The sequence below is a fragment of the Girardinichthys multiradiatus genome, chromosome 17 (genome assembly GCF_021462225.1).
Source record: "Girardinichthys multiradiatus isolate DD_20200921_A chromosome 17, DD_fGirMul_XY1, whole genome shotgun sequence".
NCBI classification, from domain to species: Eukaryota; Metazoa; Chordata; class Actinopteri; order Cyprinodontiformes; family Goodeidae; genus Girardinichthys; species Girardinichthys multiradiatus.
Genome location: NC_061809.1, coordinates 12,993,712 through 13,012,088, shown reverse-complemented (window position 1 = coordinate 13,012,088; position 18,377 = coordinate 12,993,712). Strand labels below are relative to the sequence as shown.

The following is an 18,377-nucleotide window of genomic DNA, read 5'->3' as shown; positions in this document are numbered from 1 at the left end:
TCTCTTTAAAACTCTACTGTTGATTCTTTTCAAATGGTTCTCCTCTTTCTTGTGCTGTAGTTTACGTCTCGCTTCACTGACTTTTGTGAGTTTCAGAGCAATCTGAAATCATTTCACTGCGGGGCAACACTCTTTATGCATGCTTTCCCACAAATAACCAGCCGTTCAAAAACAGTCACCTCAATCTCTTCCGGAGCTCTTCTCTCACTTCCTTTTTGAAGATAGAAAACCATACACGAATACCTGCACATATGCTGAAATACTGCCAAACAGGCAGGCAGTCGTGCATCTTGCCAGTCAGAGGGATGAGATATTGTGGGAAGGGACCTAGAGGAAGTAGACAATAGAAGAGCCAGTTGAATGCTCAGCCCAGAAGGGAGGAACTAAATCAAAATCCTGCCAGCAATGAAGAGACAGGGGGACAAGCTCTTGACAGCAGAGGAGACAGACTAATGGCTCTGCCTCATGTTGATACTATTGAAACTTCTAAACAAGCTAGCATAGTGTTTTTAGTGGCTGCTGGCTCCTGTCTGATACCTCAGCTATTGATTTTTGGCTTGACTCTTCATTTCCACTTTCTTTAGTAACTTCTGTGGGTCAGTGAATACATAGACCCCTATAAACTGTTTAAAAACTAGGAATGGCTCTGCCTGACAGAGCACTAAACCCTAAGCTTGCATTTTACCTTCTAATGTAATATATAGCCAGTTGGACAGATTCACACGGCATCAGACACTCACACCTGACACAAATGACATTGTCCAAAAGGCCAGAGATCACAGAGTGATGGAAGCACAGTTCAGAAAGAGGAAAGAAGAAAGGCATACATCGCAACTGATACCGTCATTGCAATATATACCAATATTTTAGCCATCACAAGAATTTCCAATATTGTCCCACCCTACCGTCTGCTTAATTAAAACCTGCAGTAGGCTGTTCAACAGGCATTCTTTTCTTAGCTTGCCAATTGTAGTTTTAAGCCCTGTTACCTTAGTAAAGGTCTGGCGATCCTTTAGTTTTCACACCATGACTCTGTTTTTCTTGTGCCAGGAAATAATTCCAAACAACCAAATTTGTCTTTCTTGGAAGTGAGATAAATATGAAATAATCCTCTGAGACCTTTTTAGGCTGCTGACTAGCAGTGTGCAGTCACAGGTGGGGGAGGGGCAATGCTGAGTTTTTCTATCCTCCATATACCTGGATTTTGGAATTTCTTTAAAACGCTTTCAATCGTAGTAACTGTATGATGGAAAATCTTAGCTGTTTTGTACCTTTTTTATAATGGTAATCAGTCCACAAGTACTCTCATTTTTAGTTGGTATAAATCCAGATTAGTTGGTCCTGGAAGCTGAAGCTAATGGCTTGTCCGAGAGCGATCAAGACTAAAGTGACCTTTTATAGTCTTCAGATGACTCTAATCAAAAAAATGCAATAGCAGTTTATGTGAGTGCTGTTTTATGAACCTTTGTTTTCATTTTTGCACTGGCTATTTAAGATGAAAACCAAAAATAATTTACATTGAAAATGAAAGTATAAGACATCAGTAATGATCTTCCTGTGTGAAACACTTACTGAAAATAGAACATAAATAGAACTTCTATTTAGTGCAATTACTTGGCCATTTGGATGGTCTCCAACTGCTCTTGATGTCCACACCCGATGTGTATTTTTTGTGCATGAGATGCTGTAACGCATGGTGAGTAGCAGGGACATTGTGATGAAGGAAAAGAAGAATGTAGTATATGGGTTAATCATAATCAACTGTTATTGTAGTCTTTAGCAATAGTATTGCAACTAAATGTTTTCTTGATATTGACATAAAATAGCATTTTGATTACCTGTTTTAACATTCTTTTAGAATGGAGGTATTTTAAGACCGGAGATCTGCTTCTGTCTTGGCCAGCTGTTAGCTTGGACTAGGTGTTAGCTTCACCCTCTTGGAGTTATCCTTGAACTGTCATTTTAAGATATGAAATATTTTTAAACCATGCAAGGTGATTAGAAGTAAGTTGTACTGTGATAAAAGTAACGTTCATGCACCTGATTCATCAAAAGCTGGTCAAGTTTGGTTTTTCAAACGTTTTAATGTATTACACCTTACTGTTCAGCTTACTGTCACAGTCTTGGTATTAAGCTACCAGTGTTAAGCAAATGCTACACTGACTCATCTCTGGAAAAACTAAACAGGTTCAGTGCAGATAAAGACAAATTACTTAATAGTAGCCTGACTGTATTTGCCTATAAAAAGATGAGGAAGTCACTGATGCTCTGATGAAATCTAATAGTGATTACAATAATCTCATACATTTACATCTGAGCTGTTTAGCTAATGCTCTTATCTGCAGGGACTTACAATGGCTACCCTGGCAGTGGAATGACCTTCAATGGTCTGTTTTGGGTGAAGTACATCAACTCAGATCCATACACATGGTAAATTCATTAAATTATTTCTGTCTGGGTTGGGATTCCCAGAAAGCATTGCATGTTACCTTATTGGGTACAAGTCCATTTTGGAGTGTGTAGTGGTTTGAAAAGGCAAACCACAGTTTCTTTCAACTTCCGGCAGTTGCATTTTTAAACGTGTGCCGGGCTGCGTCATAGTTATTTACAGGGTTTTCTGTGGCTTTGTTTCAGCCTTTTCTACTTGCCCTGCTCTGAATTCACATGTGGTAACAAAAGTTGATCAAAAACATGTTTGAAGGCTGCTCAACATTACAGATTAAAAGGAAAATGCATTTTTATACCTCCTTCCATTGGAATCGCAACCAACTAAACTAAATGACTGATTTTGCAATAATCATCATGAGCTGTGGAAAGGAATAATTTGCTTTGCATTCACGAAGAAGAATTAGCTAAACACAGAAGCACTGAGCCAGGAGAACTTTTATATGTGAATGGAAAACAAATAGTATAGAAAGTTAACAGTAGTAGTAGGCCCATCAACAGCTCCAACCAGGAAGAAGACGCAGCCAGCATCAGATGCACTGAGCTAGGGGTACTTTCTATATGAAAGGAAAATAAAACAAACACGCCTTCTTCAATCGGGAAGAAGGCACATCCAAACACAGAAACACTAAAGCAAGTGTACTTTTCTTTTAAAAAACAAAAAACTGACCACACAGTAAATGGCAACATTATCTCCCACCTACAGCTTTTTCCTGAAAAAACATACAAAACCAAACACAATTACCGGAGCAGTATTACTTTCTATGAGATGAAACCAACCTTCTGCCTATCTAGGATTATAAGTATAAAATCTTCAGTAATGCTCAGCAAATTCAAAGTGCATTTTGTCTCCACAGGATGGTACAGAGGATTTATTCTAAAGAATCCTAACGTCAAGGTAAGGTTTTAAAAACATGTTTTTCTCCTTACTTGTATGAAATATTATAAATGAAGTCTCCCTCCCTCAGACTTGTATATCTTAGTCAAAACCCATCACCTGCGCCAGCTTTCAAATCCCTTTGGTGTGACATAATAGTCTCCCCCAAATCTTTACTACTATAAAAGGACAAAAAAGCATATCCTCCAAACTTTCTAAGATGTTAAAATGTGAAAATTTTAATGAGCAAGCTGCATTTCAAATCAAGCTCAATACACCATCCCCTTGAAACATGGTGGTGGTAGTATCATGTTGCAGGGATTGCCATTCTTCAGAAGGACAAGGAAATTGTTTCAAGTATACTAGTTGGATGGAGCTGAATACAAGATTCCCCTGGCAAAAAATCTATTTGAGACAAGCTGACCCATGAATGGTCGTCTCGAACAGACCTCCAGAAAGGTTTAAATAGCATTCTGAAAAGACAGTGACGCAAATATGACCTTGATGGAAAAGGGTTCAGAAACGAGTCTCTTCATCAGATTTGATGTGTAGCCAAGGCCAAAGATGAAAGGGCAGAGGAACCTTAAAATGCCAAATATGCTCTATTAAATATGCTCCATTGAACAAGTGAATCTCCCTTGTACTCCAAATAGTGTTAATGTTTTAAAGTTTTACGCATGTAAGGCTTTCAAAGTTCTACTTTGGACCTTTCATGGAAATTAACTATCTGAAATGCCATCATTAACTTGTAATAAGGGTTTTATTACTCACTTAGCTATTAATAGTAGGGGGATTTGTTTTAAAGCTGTCATAGTTGCATTCCGCTAGATGAAATACCATATTTGGGAAATGACAGATTGACAGAACATTCCTTATGAAGTTGGTCTAAGACTTGTACCTGATTGTGAAAAACAGGACCGATGGAGATACGTGGGTGAATGGGTTATAGAGACGGACTGACGGACGGTTTGGTTGGCTGGCTGAACAGTCAATGGGTTGAGGGAAGACGGCCAGATGATGGATAGATTATAAAAAACAGATGTAAGGATAAATGGGTAGACGCAAATGATGGACAAACACATGGATGGATAGACAGAAATATGTAACATTTAGACAAAGTGGAAGGAGTCTGGAAATAGAAATATCTTTCAATGATCTACTTTTTTCCATATTTTTCCACACCAGGAAAATGGTTGAAGCCTATACTTCATGGCACAAGGACATTTTAGAATATGTAAGAACACTGGTTATAACTGCCTTTCCACTCAACACCAGTGATGAGAAAGGTAAAAGATGTCCAAGTGCCAAACACAATGCAGAGTAATCGGGATTTTTGGAATAGCTTGTGGGTGTGTTTGTGTGCTGAATACTTTCAAATACGTCAACATAATTTCTGCATTAATCTTCTTCAGTAAACCGGCAGTGTATTACTGTGGAATGTTTTTAAATCTTTTTTTCTCAATGTGCAATACCTCAACCATCTTCTTCCTTTCAATCTTCTTCATTTTATTCACACATATACTAAGCTCTGAATTCATTATCACATGAAAAACAATGTAATGCTAATGGTGCCAGAGGCAAATGACACGGTGAACATTTCAATTAACCTGTCCATCTTCTTTCCAAAGGGTATCTTTCCATCCAGCTACATCCACCTGAGGAATGCCATTGTGAAGAACAAAGGGTAAGTAAGGTTGCTCAGGTTTGCTATGTCCAATCCTAAGAGTAAAAGTTCGATCTTATGCAAACGGCCACATTTGCAGGCAATTTGAGACCGTGATTCCCATCGAAGACTCGGTCATCACGGAGATGACATCGACACTGCGAGAGTGGGGCACCATGTGGAAACAGCTCTATGTGGTAGGGATGATTACATGCAAACAAACCATCACAATTTCAATGTGAGTTTATTTGGGGCTTGGTGATTGGAAAACAGTTACAGCCGTTTCCATACACTTTCATTTGCTGAATTGATTGTGTTTGTGGCCCATTAAGCCATATGGGGGGCTGATTGAACTGAACTGATGAATACCGTACTTTGAGATTGAAGAGAATAGATTCACTATAAAAAGCAGCAGGACACTGAAGCTTATTAGCCTTTTTCTCATTATTGTGAGACTCTAAAGAGTGCCCTGTAACTTCACAAGGTTGTGTGTTTTCACTCTTGTTTCCTTAATAATTATTTCCCTTATGTAATACCCTTTACATTTATAGGCACCCTTGGTAACCTTGGTAAGGTTTTTAAAAGCCTTATAAGCTTGAATCTTTTATTGAAGTAGCATCCCACTTGAAAAATAATCTTTGTGTAGTTAGCGAAAGAATATTCTCTAACTAGACAAAAAAAAATGTATAATTTTTTTAAATGCCACAATTTATGGCACCAGAAACGTTTTCTTGATTTTTGTTTATATCTTTTGCATTAGTTGATCAAAGTCTCTAGTGCCTTTTATTTGTTAGTTTATGATTTGTTCTTCTCCTGGGGTGTAAATATAAGATGGCACAGAGGCCACTCTGCAAAATGGGAAAGATTACAGAAGATCCCATTCAAGTAAGACAGGTGAGAAATCTTCTTTAGGCAGCAAATGGTGAGAACAACCTTATCATCTGAACCTGTTCATATCTACAATCAGATCTATGACTGAAAAGTTTAAAAGGCACTTTCAATGGCTTTTTTGTCCTGCCATCAGAAACATAAACATGGGAAGTAACGCCCTTAAGACTTTAACTGGAACCGTGTGTTTTGCTCAAAGGAGAGTTTAATTAAGCATTCTGTTCAAAAAGCTACGTGAAAGTAAAATTATGTGAAAGTATGATGGAGGTTCTGTGATGCTGTGGGCCTCTTTCCTGAGAACACTGGAAGAGTGCATTGCATCATGAATTTTATGAATTACCATAAAATTTGTTGGACCCCGCCATAAAACTGAAAATTTGTCATCACCCAGTCTTTCATCAGGATAAAAATCGAACATACAAAACAAATCAACAAGGAAACGGTTCACTAGACTCAAAGTCATGGTCATCTCAGCACAATCTAGTGAGATTTTTCAAAAAGAAATTGTTTATCTGTATATACCAACATACCATGTGAAATAATTTTGCATTAGATGTGATGTTCTATTGGCAAAAGGAGGTTGTATAAACTATCAAGAACAGGGTTGCAATATTCCTTCACATTTCATGTGATGATGTTGGGCCCACTAGGAGATGTTCCGGTTGTCTTTAACCCACAGCTCAACCCCCAGGTTTGAGCTCCAATCTCACTTGAGGTGGTACGGGGATCTCATCAAGAGGCCTCCTGGGTGCCTATGTGGGAAAATACTGGTTGGACAATATATCCCTTCCTGCCTGGGAATGTGTTCAGATCCCCCAAAGTAAGCTTGAAAGTGAGAGGGAGAGAGATTTTTTGGTTTCCCACCAAAAACTGTTACCCCTTCGACCAGATTTTGAATAAGCAGAAGACAATGGATTGATTATTATATATTTCTTAACATGGGACTTTTTACCCGCTTTAATAAATTTACTCTGATGTTGGATATTAAAAAATCTGTGTGAGATTGTGCTACTGCACTGAAAGATTATTATATTTTTAAGACTTTTTACACCTTGTACCATGGGTGCCAGCGAGTGTGAAGGATGCTTTATTTTCCATCACGTTTGGCTTTGTCTCCTAACGTTTTCTTTGCTTCTTTCTCCTTCCTCTCAATCACTTCCACCTCCTGCAGAAAAACGAGGGGGATTTGTTCCATCGGCTCTGGCACGTGATGAATGAAATCTTGGACCTGAGGAGGCAGGTGCTGGTCGGCCACCTCACTCACGACCGGATGAAGGACGTCAAGCAGCACATAACGGCGAGATTGGATTGGGGCAACGAGTGAGTATCAGGCCGGTGGGGATGAAGTACCTCTTGCGTAGAAGCAATACTGGTTCAAAATCAGGTGTGTGAGCTTCAGAAACACACAGCAGAGTTTAATTTTCTGTGGTGTTCTGCCTAAGCCCTATTTGTTTGAATTTTGGCAAAGGCACGCATAAACCATCAATGTTTTTCAGTTGCAACCATGGATATGATGTTTGGAGCCCCCTGCATGCACAGCGAGCAATACATGCAAGTTGTGATGTTTAATAGGCCCCAAGACTGTAAACAACAAGGGAAACTCTTTTTGTTCTGACAGAAAGCATTGTCTTTTTGTAGATTTGAAGGTTAGCTGATTTTTCTGTTGTCAAGCCAGACTATTTTCATTAAAGGCTGCAACACAAGCCAAAAAATAATAAGTCGAATAAAAAAGTTTTATTGTAGAAGATTCTTAAGTGAATACATTCTGCTCCAGCCTCATTTGTCCACAGGACTTGTTTTTTCAGAAGCGCTTCAGGGGTTTCTGTTGTCAGAATAAAGGAGAAATTTTCTTTTGATGACTTTTCCGTGAAGGTCACACTCCTGTAGAGTTCAGCTAAATCTTTGATTTGTTTTTCCCAGCAATCCCATGAGCTGCGTCTAGACAGGTTTTCTTGGTCTTGCTGAGTTCATCTTGACCTTCATTGTTTCTGTTTTCAGCTTTTTCTTATTTCTTATCCTGTCAAAGCTTTAGGATTCTTCTGCTTCGTAGGGATACATTGTGCAGAATCGTTGGGGGCTATCTGGCTGCTTAAGTTCATTGTTGATTAAATGTTTTGAATCCAATTATTTGTATAGATTGTATCCTAATTGTGTGATTCACTTTCTTAAAACAGAGTTGCATCTGACATCAAAGTAGAAAGGTCACATTAATAGAATAGAAGTCTGTGTTTGTATAACCTTCAACTCTTTGGGTAATTTGTATGTGTGTGTGTGTGTGGTGGGGGGTGCTAATTTGTCACCTGAAGGTGGAAAGTTGTTAGACTGGTTAGAAGGGTAAAAAACCTTCAGTACTCAGTGCCCAACAGCAGCCCCAGGTAGCCATACACCCGTTGGTTGTGAAACACCTCTACCCAACCCCTGCTGCCAACCCCCCCCAGTGCAGGTCAAGCACTGAACCTGGTTACGACAGCGAGAAGAAATGTTGCATTGGAGAATTCTACTCAGTCTTTGTCTCAATTTATATTACTTGCAGGATTGTAATATTTTCTTGAAGAATATCTGTGTTTAAATCATACTCTGCTTTGAAATGTTTTGGGAAAAGAACCAAAGCACTTAAACATTATGGGAATCTTGGGTCGAGATGTGGTTTCTGATTTCTGTTCTTGTTGGTTTACCACTGATCAGGGAGGCAAGTATGATTTTAAGATAACTACCAATAGAATAATGGATTACCTTTATGTCTCTTCAGTGTGGTCTTGTTTATCTAACCTTTTAGGTTCAACTAAACTTTTCTTGGAAAAACAAAATTTTCACTTCACTTTTCTGCGTCCGCTTCTTTCTTGCACACTTTTGCAGCACCGTGTTACCTCTCCAGCTGTCCTCACTTCTCACACTTCTGTCTTTTGTTACCACCACCCCTCCGGGCAAGGACACTCCTCACTCAATCAATTCACTCTCACACAGCCGGCGTTTGCTCCATTCCTCCTGCTGTTTTTCCTCTCCTATCTCTCACCGCTCAATGCTGATGGTTTAAAAGAAAAAGAACTCCTGTCGTCCATCCTCATTGCTGTGCCCTTACTTTTCTTCATTCTCCTGCTGTTTGCTGTTTTCAAACAAGCACATGTCCATCATTAGGGAGGGGGATGTTTGGAGAGTCTCTCTCGACAGGCCTATTTTTTTTTTTTGCTGCAAAGGATACACCTTACACTGAATGGCATGGTCCTAACCACAGAACATGGAATGATGAAATAACGACTTTAATTCCCACATTCTCAAGAGAGCTTGAAATCAGGGATGGAGAGGCTTATAATTGATGTGACTAACTCCTAAGAGGTGTAAAAGGACAACAGAAATGGACGGAAACTGTATAAGAGAGCAGACCTCTGTCAGAATTTAAAACCCTTGCAGAGGTGACGTCTGTCTTGTGGATGCACAGCCCTGCCTCACAGTTCAGTGAGAATGAGCTCTTCTCATAATCTGTGTCTAATTTGTCTTATCTGTGTTTGTTTTAGACAACTTGGCTTGGACCTGGTGCCCAGGCGGGAGTTCAGCATGGTGGACCCTGATGAAATCGGTGTAACAGAGCTTTACAGACTGGTGAGGTTTCTTAATGTTCTTCAAAACCTCATTTATGGTTCAGATGGTTAAGGGACTTGCCCTTCTCCTGTAAATGGGCCATAGGTTTTTCTTATGTTCTACTGACACATTTTCTGTAAGTTTTCCTTACTTTGTATTTTAAGGTTTTGGAATCAATATGTATTTTTCTGGGCTTCTTTTAATGCTCTACACAAGATGAGCAGGGCCAATTCATATCCAAATATAGAATCCAGTGAGGTCAAAATTCAACCATAATAATTACAATGCAATCCAATCATCTGGTCGCAATTAGAACCCTGTCCAATTCAATCCAAAGTATAATATATTAAAGATATATAAAACACAATGTCAGTAGGTTACACAATGTAAATATCTAAAGAAACTCAGCGGACTCGGTCTAGGTGTGAACCTTGCAGCTTTCCTTCACCCTGAACAAGCAGGTGGTGACAGTGGACAGGAACTGTTCCTTTTAAGCAAAAGGAAACATCTAGCATCACCTGGTTCTGTATGAGCAGCCATTTATTGTGACCTCTTTGGGGTTGTGGGATAGAAAAGTGACTGGAAATAAAAACTCACAAGCACTTATCTAGGAGAATTATCTGAAGATGCATCAATCAGAATTTAGTGTTTAATTCTTTTGATAAATTGTAAACTGAGCTATACATTTTATTACAAGTTTATGCATTCAGACATTAAAGTTGGTTCCACAGTATTTGTGGGACTGATTTGATGAGGAGCAAACTCTAAAAATTGTCAGTAAAAAGTTTGTTGCTACCACCACTGTTGTTTTATACATGTGGCAGCCATATTGGATTTCATGCTCTGTTTTGAGGAGAATCCAGACTTTGCATGTCAGACTTCTGACAGTTGTGGTTATTCCAACTGATTTTTTCTTTTTGACTTGAAACTCAGATATTCAAGTGTCCAGTTTCACATAGAACGGAAAATAAAGCTGAAACCTAAGAAGATAAAATTGCCATCACTTAACAGTTTCCTGCTTGCATAGGCATCAGCTGATTACATGCAGGTAAAAGATCTGGTTGCTGCTTTTGACAGTTTGGAAGCCAAAGTTGGTAAAACAAATTTGGTTTTTGACAACCAATGTGGTACCAACATAAGTGTTTTCCTACGAGAGCAGCATTGTTGTTGGACAGAATTGGCCCTCCTTCCATCTGCTTCCACATTTCCCTCCTTCCTTTTCTCCTGCCGTTTCCTCCAAATTTTTCCAACCCGCCTTTTCTTGAACCCCATCCACTGTTACCGTGGCAACCACTTCTCTGTCCCGGTATGGAGCAAGGGGAGAATTATATCACACACACTATGTGTTGGCTTTTGCTTCAGAGAGGGGTAATTTAGGCTCTTAATCCATCTGTTTCATCTCTGTTGTTAGCTGAAACAAAAGCAGCCGTACTAGGATGAAAGCAGAACAACATACCTCTGTTACAAAATGAGCAAATGACTGCAAAGAGAGGCACTTGCTGCATAAAATCCATGCACAAGGACCCAGAAATAAGAACACACAAAGGCACAATAAATCATGTAAATGATCCTTAATTACAACAGTATTTCTCAGTGAGATCTTAAGGTACAAGAGAGCTATGATTATATAAAGTTAATAACAGCAAATGCTTTCTTAGTTGATCTAATGAGGATAGAGACTCACAAACGTGGCGCCACTGAGGCGGGAGTACTTTCTATTGACAAGAAAAAAAGAGAGTACACCAAAAATGCACCTAGTTAATAGCAACAGTAGTGAATTTAATGGCTCTATCCTGAAGAGTGACCTTGATAAACACACAAGTCAGAAGTACTTTCTATAGAAAAACTGAACAGATTTAAAGGCTGCAATAATTCTGTCAATGGCTCCATCAAGGAAAGAAACACAGCTAAACAAAGAACCAACAGGGCAGATAGGCCTTACATGGAAAAGAAAAAAACATACAGTACACCAAGTAAATAGCAGCAGTAACACAATAAATTGTCCTCTCCAGGAAGGAGATATAGCCAAACAAACAAGCAATGTAGTGTTGGGACTTGCCTATTTTTTTTACAAGAATGACAAACAAAGACAGTACACCATTGTTAATGAAAGCAATAGCTTGATGAAAGGCTCTATCATTGATAGACACACAGATGAACATAGAAGCACTGGGCCAAGAGTACCTTCTAAGGAGCCATTACATAAGGTAATAACAGAGTAGTTATATAAATGGCTTTGCCCAAAATGGAGTAACTTTTGTTTCGTCAAATATAAAGCTACTTCTTAACAAATCATGTGGTATTTGCCCAGTGACGGGAAAGAAAAGGATAAGCTAAAAAATACATTGGTCTCAGAATATTTAGTAAACATTGTATGCCACCTGATCAGCTCCCAATTGCAACAGTAAGTAAATCTCTGACATCTAAAAGTTTGAAAGTTGGATTTGTGTTCAGAAATTAGTAACATCCTAAAATGTTGAGTTGTAAGATCTTTTGCTTTGCCTGTAAAAAGATGTTTTTCAGTTTTTCCGTACTAATTCAAAAAGAAAATTAACACCATGTGAGATTTTGGCTTTCGGGGAAAGATAAGAGGATTATTTTACTATCAGGAAAGCTAGAGTTTAATTTGCAGCTCTGTGTATTATATCTCCTTTATCCTGGTTGCAAGGGAAATTTATAATTTTGTTTTGAATTTATTTGCTTTGACTTCTATAAAAAATAGATTTTTTTTCTTTATCCTTTATTTATTTATTAAAAAACAGATTTTAGAAAAAAACAGTCCACCTTAAAAACCATAACTGGCTTCCTATTCTCAACTTGAGTCCACGTCCCCTATGGCTCAAATGCAATTGAACCACAAACCTCCTACTTACTCTTTGGAGACCGAGATCAGTTCATTAATTTTGGTGAATCATACAACTGTGATGGATCACTCAGGCCTGGCTCAGGACATGTGCTGGCAAAGCTTCTTTGGCTTTGCTTATGTGGGAGAATGATGGCACTCTCCAAGATTTTTGGCACCCCTAGTGAAGACATAAAAAAAGCCTGAAAAGAACAACATTTTAAATTGCAGTGGCATAATGGATCTCTTAGTAGTTTCTTTTTTTGGTAAGATCCCACTACTACTGGGAAGGTTCACCAATGTTCTAGGTTTCCCCATTGCTGTGGTTCGCTGGAGTCCCAAAGCTTTACAAATACATTTGTAATCCTTTTCTGGACTACTAGATCTCAATGACTTTTTCATCTGGTCTTGGATTTATTTACATTGGGGCACAATGTTTAGCTGTTTAGCCTACTTCTTGTTGTCAGAAAGGCAATTTATATATAATGGCAAATTATATATATAAATGGCAAAAACTGCAGCATTGTTAGGTGTTTTTAGTGCATGCACAATATACAATTTTTCAAAATGTCAATTTGTTGTACAACTGATACCATTAAAATAAGACATGTTTCTGAAAATGGTTTTCAAAAAATGCTTTTTCTGACCAAAAAGTCATTTGTATATAAATAACAGGTACAAACATAGTGAAAGAAATTTAAAAAACAGATTGTTAGAAGTGACTCATAGAAGGGTATACATTTTTTTTCTCCTGTGTTAGTTTGACCTGTGTTTTTCTTCCCCTTTGTAGTTTTTCCAGTTTCTTATTTGGTGCACTATGTACTGTTTTCAAAAATTCCTAAACAGCAATAAGACCAAAATTACATTTGCCTGTCCAGGTGTCTCCTGCCTTCTCCTTGTCTTGCCAGATGAATGCTAGTCTCTTGTTTGTCCTTTGTGTCAAGTCATGCAGAAGCTGGCACATAACCGCAGACTGTTCACATCAGGCCACTTAAATGACACGCCGAAAATAACCTCATGATAAAATCCCAAAGCATACATTAGGCTTTCCCCGGAACTAGTCATTTTAGAGAGGGCATTGTTCTTAGATAATTCTAGCAAAGGTGGCTATTCAATTCAATTCATAAATACCTTATTAATCCCAAAGATAAATTAAATGTTGTTGTAGCTCATTATGAAGGTTTCTTCAAAGAGCCGTTGTAGACACTGATTGCTGTGGGCAGGAAGGATCTCCTGTAGCACTCCGTCTTACAGCAGATCTGAAGAAGCCTCTGACTGAAGACACTCTGTTGTTGTAGGACAGTCTCATGAAGAGGATGCTTAGGGTTCTCCATAATGTTCTTCGTTTTATGAAGAATCCTTCTTTGCACAATGATCTCCAGAGGAGTCCCTAGAACAGAGCCAGCCTTTTTTATCAGCTTGTTGAGCTTAAGTCCCTGGTTCTGATGTTGCTTCCCCAGCAGATGGTGGTAGAAGAGATCACACTCTCCACAACAGACTTATAGAAGATATGCAGCATCCTGCTGCAAACACCAAAGGACCTAAGCTTCCTCAAGAAGTACAGTCTGCTCTGTTCCTTCTTGTAGATGGCTTCACAGTTTCATCTCCACTCCAGTCTGTTTTCCAGGTGAACTACGAGGTATATATACTCCTCCACCACCTCCACTTCTTCTCCCATGATGGAAATAGTTTTTGACTTATTCCTGTTTCTCTTAAAATCTACAATCATCTCCTTTGTTTTAGTCACGTTCAAGATGAGATGATTGTTTCCACACCATTCCACAAATCGGTCCACCACCTTCCTGTACTCAGCTTCTTGTTCATCTCTGATCCACCCCACGACTGCAGAATCATCCGAGTACTTCTGCAGATGACAGGAGTCTGTCTTGTACTGGACGTCTGAGGTGTACAGAGTGAAAAGGAATGGTGAGAGTACAGTCCCCTGTGGTGCTCCTGTGCTACTGACTACCTGGTTAGATTCACAACCCTTCAGTCTCACAAACTGTGGTCTGTTTGTCAGGTAGTCTTTGATCCAGGAGATTGTTGAGGCCTCCACCTGAGTCTTCTGGAGTTTCTGACAAAGCAAATCAGGTTGGATTGTGTTAAATGCACTGGAGAAATCAAAGAACATGATCCTCACAGTGCTGCTGGCTTTGTCCAGATGACAGTGTGTTTGTTGAAGCAGGTGTATGATGGCATCTTCAACTCCAACTCCACAGTGATAAACAAACTGAAGAGGGTCCTGATGGTTTACTGTTTGCTTACTCAGGTGGGCCAACAGGTGTCTCTCTAGGACCTTCATGATGTGGGATGTCAGGGCAATAGGTCTATAGTTATTGAGGACTGATGGGTGAGTTTCCTTTGGTACTGGAACAAGACAGGAGGTCTTCCACAACACCGGAACCTTCTTCTGGGCCGGGCTAAGGTTGAAGAGGTGCTGCAGAATCCCACAGAGCTGCTCTGCACAGGCCTTCAGGACCCTAGGGCTGACATCATCTGGACCTGCAGTCTTTTTCCGATTCAGTCTCTCCAGTTGCATCTTCACCTGACTTCTTGAGACACACAGGTGGAAGGGGGTGGCAAAGGAAACATCAGCATCTTCTGATATGGTTGAAGGCAAACATGTAGAAGCAGAAGGGTCTAGGGCTGAGGTGGAAGATAAAACATTTGAGGTGTTACTGGACAGCTGTGGGTCCTGTGGGTCAAAGGATTTTTATTTTTGGGGTTTCACTCAAGCAGATCAGACATATTTGTCACTTTTGAGAGGCGTTATTTTAAAAATATTTATGAGCTCATTTTTGCTGAAGTCTCATGAGAATAAGCGGTTTTTCAATTATCTGTATATAGCAAAACTGTTTTCAAAAGGGTATTCTTGTCATATTCTACTCTTATCCTCACTGTTTAACTCATATTTGACTTGCATGTGTGCATCATGTCTAAGCACAAATTCTCATCTTAAAGTATTATTATGTAGGCTTTATTTTTTTGTCAAAGATATATTGCCTTTAGCGAGCAAGCAATGATCTTACAGTGGTTTTCTAGCATTTCTGAATATTTAGTTTGAACCCTGGATGCTTTTTCTCTTATTTTCAGTTCATATATTGGTCACATTTACGTTTTCAGAAACATGTTTTGTGTTGCTAATTCGATCAAAATCCAGCAATAGTCTCCTTAAAATCTAGAAATGAATGAACATCTAAAGGTATAGTCTAGGTTTCGTGAAGTGAGGTTCTGTTTAAATGTTATAAAGCAGTTCATCTACCCTCAATAACTCTCTTGGCAACTTCATTTATGGGGGCTCCCTTTTGAACTTGGAATTAAAGTTTTTCACGTTTCCAGTCAGTGAAACAACAGCATCTGGGAAAGGGTATTTTCTATCTATTATGGCCACCAAACCAGAATGCAGTGAAGGTTGCTGGTAAAAAACCCATTTATTAGTGATTCTGATGGGTTGCATCTCATTAATCTAGTGGCACGCAAAGTGGTGTAAAATATCACTTCTGTGTTTAAAGGTATAGAATGGAACCAAACACTTATTTGTACTGCTGATAGTAATTACCATTAAAATAAAAATGAAATCCTACTGGTTTTCTGACTGCAGTGTGCCCTTCTTAGGTGTCATAGTGATTTAGGCTATTTTATGAACCTTGAAACCACCATCATATTTGGATTGGCCAACTATTTACACAGAAGCAGATGATTATTTACACCAGAAATGGAGGTAGGAGGTATTGTCCCACCAGTGATATTCCTATGTGAAACATGTGCTTAGAACAGAACTACTTGATATAAAAGTAAGGCAGTTTTAAAACTCAGTAAAACGTCTTTCTCTTAAATCACTAGATTTAGATTTTACACTTTCTTTTTGTATAACACAATTACTTTGACTAGAATTGCTTTACAGATTGTGTTCTCAATGCGTGTTTCATATAGGTAGGTAATTTGTGACACACCACCTGTTTTCCCATTTTAATAGTTAATGGATTCTCTGCAAAAAATCGCAAACATGATCATGGATTAAATTTTCATAAAACAGTTGTAGGTTAAACCGCTATGTTATTTATTTACTTACTCATTTATTTTTTTAAGATCGAATGCATTCAAGACTGTACAAGTCCACTTTAGTCTTGGCCCTCTTGGACTTACTGCTAACTTTGGCCTTCAGGGCCGACTAATCTGAACTCTAAGTAAATAAGGAGAGCAAGAATGTTATTTATTGCTGTTGAGATATTAACTGCTTATAGCCTTTTGACAGAACCTCCCTTAAAAAGTCCTGAATTATCCGTTTAAGTCAGATCTGCTGACTTTCCATTGATATTTGTCTGTTAAGAGTGGCAGAATTTACTCAACAAAAGCTAAAAATATTTTAACAGATATAAAATGATTTTTCTTTAACAGAACAATATGCAACTTTGCTGATGCAGACTTAACTTTGTAGGTAGTCACCATGGTAACAGTTTGTTCTTCTCTGTCCTTGACTTGCCCCTGTTTTTTTTTTAGTGCACTTTTTTTTTTTTTTGCTCATTTCTTACTCCTTGATTTTACCCTCTACCCCCACCCTCGTCCTGCTGCACCCCAACCTCCTGTTGTGTGTTTTACTACAGCAGTGAATCCAAGACATAATTTGGCAGTACCTCTATTGGCCATCTGGTGCAGTTTGTGTGTAGTATTTTTGGACGTCAGCAGCAGACTGGGACAAACCTCTCACGCTGTTAAGTGAGCGGTAATGTGCATGTTGATCTGGATGGTATTTACAATGCTATGATGCCATCCTGGTCGAGGCCATGCTGATGTTTTCTATATAGGCTGACCTAATATAGCGTGTAATGACCACATCCAGACCCACACAGAGATGTGACATTTACTTTCTGTTATCATGCTTCTGTTGCTGCATTAAAAGACCATTACTTCATTTTGTCAAGGATATAATTGGAACCTTTTAAGGAAAACAGCAGTAGAAAGGTTGTAGTCATTTAGGTGATATACAATGCATTTTTTCATTCAGTGGTGTAAATACATTTCCTTAAAGGCCCTTGTTTTCTTTTGCACAGAAAGAGAATTAATCTTAGTTCATTCTTTAAGTTTTTTATTTTTTGTCACATCAAAATTCAACGTAATTCATTAGGATTTTTTGTGATAGACCAACAAAAGCATGAAATGATTGTAAAGTGGATGATGCTGCATACATTGCAACTAAAAATGTGAAAAGTGCGGTGTGCATTTTAATTCAGCCACCCCTGAGATGATACTTTGTTAGAGACACTCCTGAAATAACTTGCGATGGAAACTGCCCCAAAATGCGATTCTACAGTTTTGCACATGTATAGATGACAATTTTGCCCATTCTTCTTTGCAAAAGAGATCAGTCTCAGACAGACTGGATAGAGAACATGTGTAGACAGGAATTTATAGGTCTTGTGGCATATCCTTAATTGGATTTAGGTCTGGACATTGACTATGCCATCTTAATATATTTATGCTTTCCCAACCATTCCTTTGTATCTTACTTTCATATTACTAGCCTCCTTTTCCCTGCTGAAGAAACACTTTTGCACAGCATGATGCTGCCATTGCCATTTTTCACGGTGGGGATGGTATATTCAGAGTGAGATGTAGTTTCCCACCACACAAGCAGTTTGCATGCCCTCCAAAAGGTTAAATTACATTATAAATAAAAAATTAAACTACACAAAAGTAGGCAATTGATATCACTTAATTTGTTTTGAAATTCCCACAGCATGATACTGTCACCCCATGCATAGTGTAAGTTTCCCACCATAAATGGTGTTTGTGCATAGGTGGAATTATAATAATTTTATTTAGGTACATCAGAGCAAAGAGGGTGAATATAAATGGAGACCACACTTCTCAAATTTTGCATATGCAAAAGACATTGAAACCCATTAACTTATATTTTTCCTTCATCATTTTGCACAAATTTGTGTTGGTCTATCACCTAAAGTCTCAATGAAACAGAAGAATCAAAGTCTATAATATGATTAAAAGTAAATGCACCCTTTTAAAAGGCCCTGTAGACACTCACTGTGCTGCACAGCCAATGTGCTGATTGTTTTCCTTGTTATAAG

At 38.6% G+C, this 18,377-nt stretch overlaps 1 protein-coding gene across 5 annotated transcripts in view; it reads left to right on the top strand.

The window, feature by feature from the left end:
- dock4b (dedicator of cytokinesis 4b) overlaps positions 1–18,377 on the top strand; it is a 160,538-nt gene that overhangs the window by 47,425 nt on the left and 94,736 nt on the right. For all 5 annotated transcript variants that reach the window (XM_047389718.1, XM_047389717.1, XM_047389716.1 and 2 more), the window contains exons 3-7: positions 3,303–3,343; positions 4,951–5,006; positions 5,086–5,182; positions 7,045–7,193; positions 9,386–9,470. In XM_047389718.1, the coding sequence (XP_047245674.1) occupies positions 3,303–3,343; positions 4,951–5,006; positions 5,086–5,182; positions 7,045–7,193; positions 9,386–9,470 (428 nt within the window). The remainder of the gene's footprint in view (positions 1–3,302; positions 3,344–4,950; positions 5,007–5,085; positions 5,183–7,044; positions 7,194–9,385; positions 9,471–18,377) is intronic.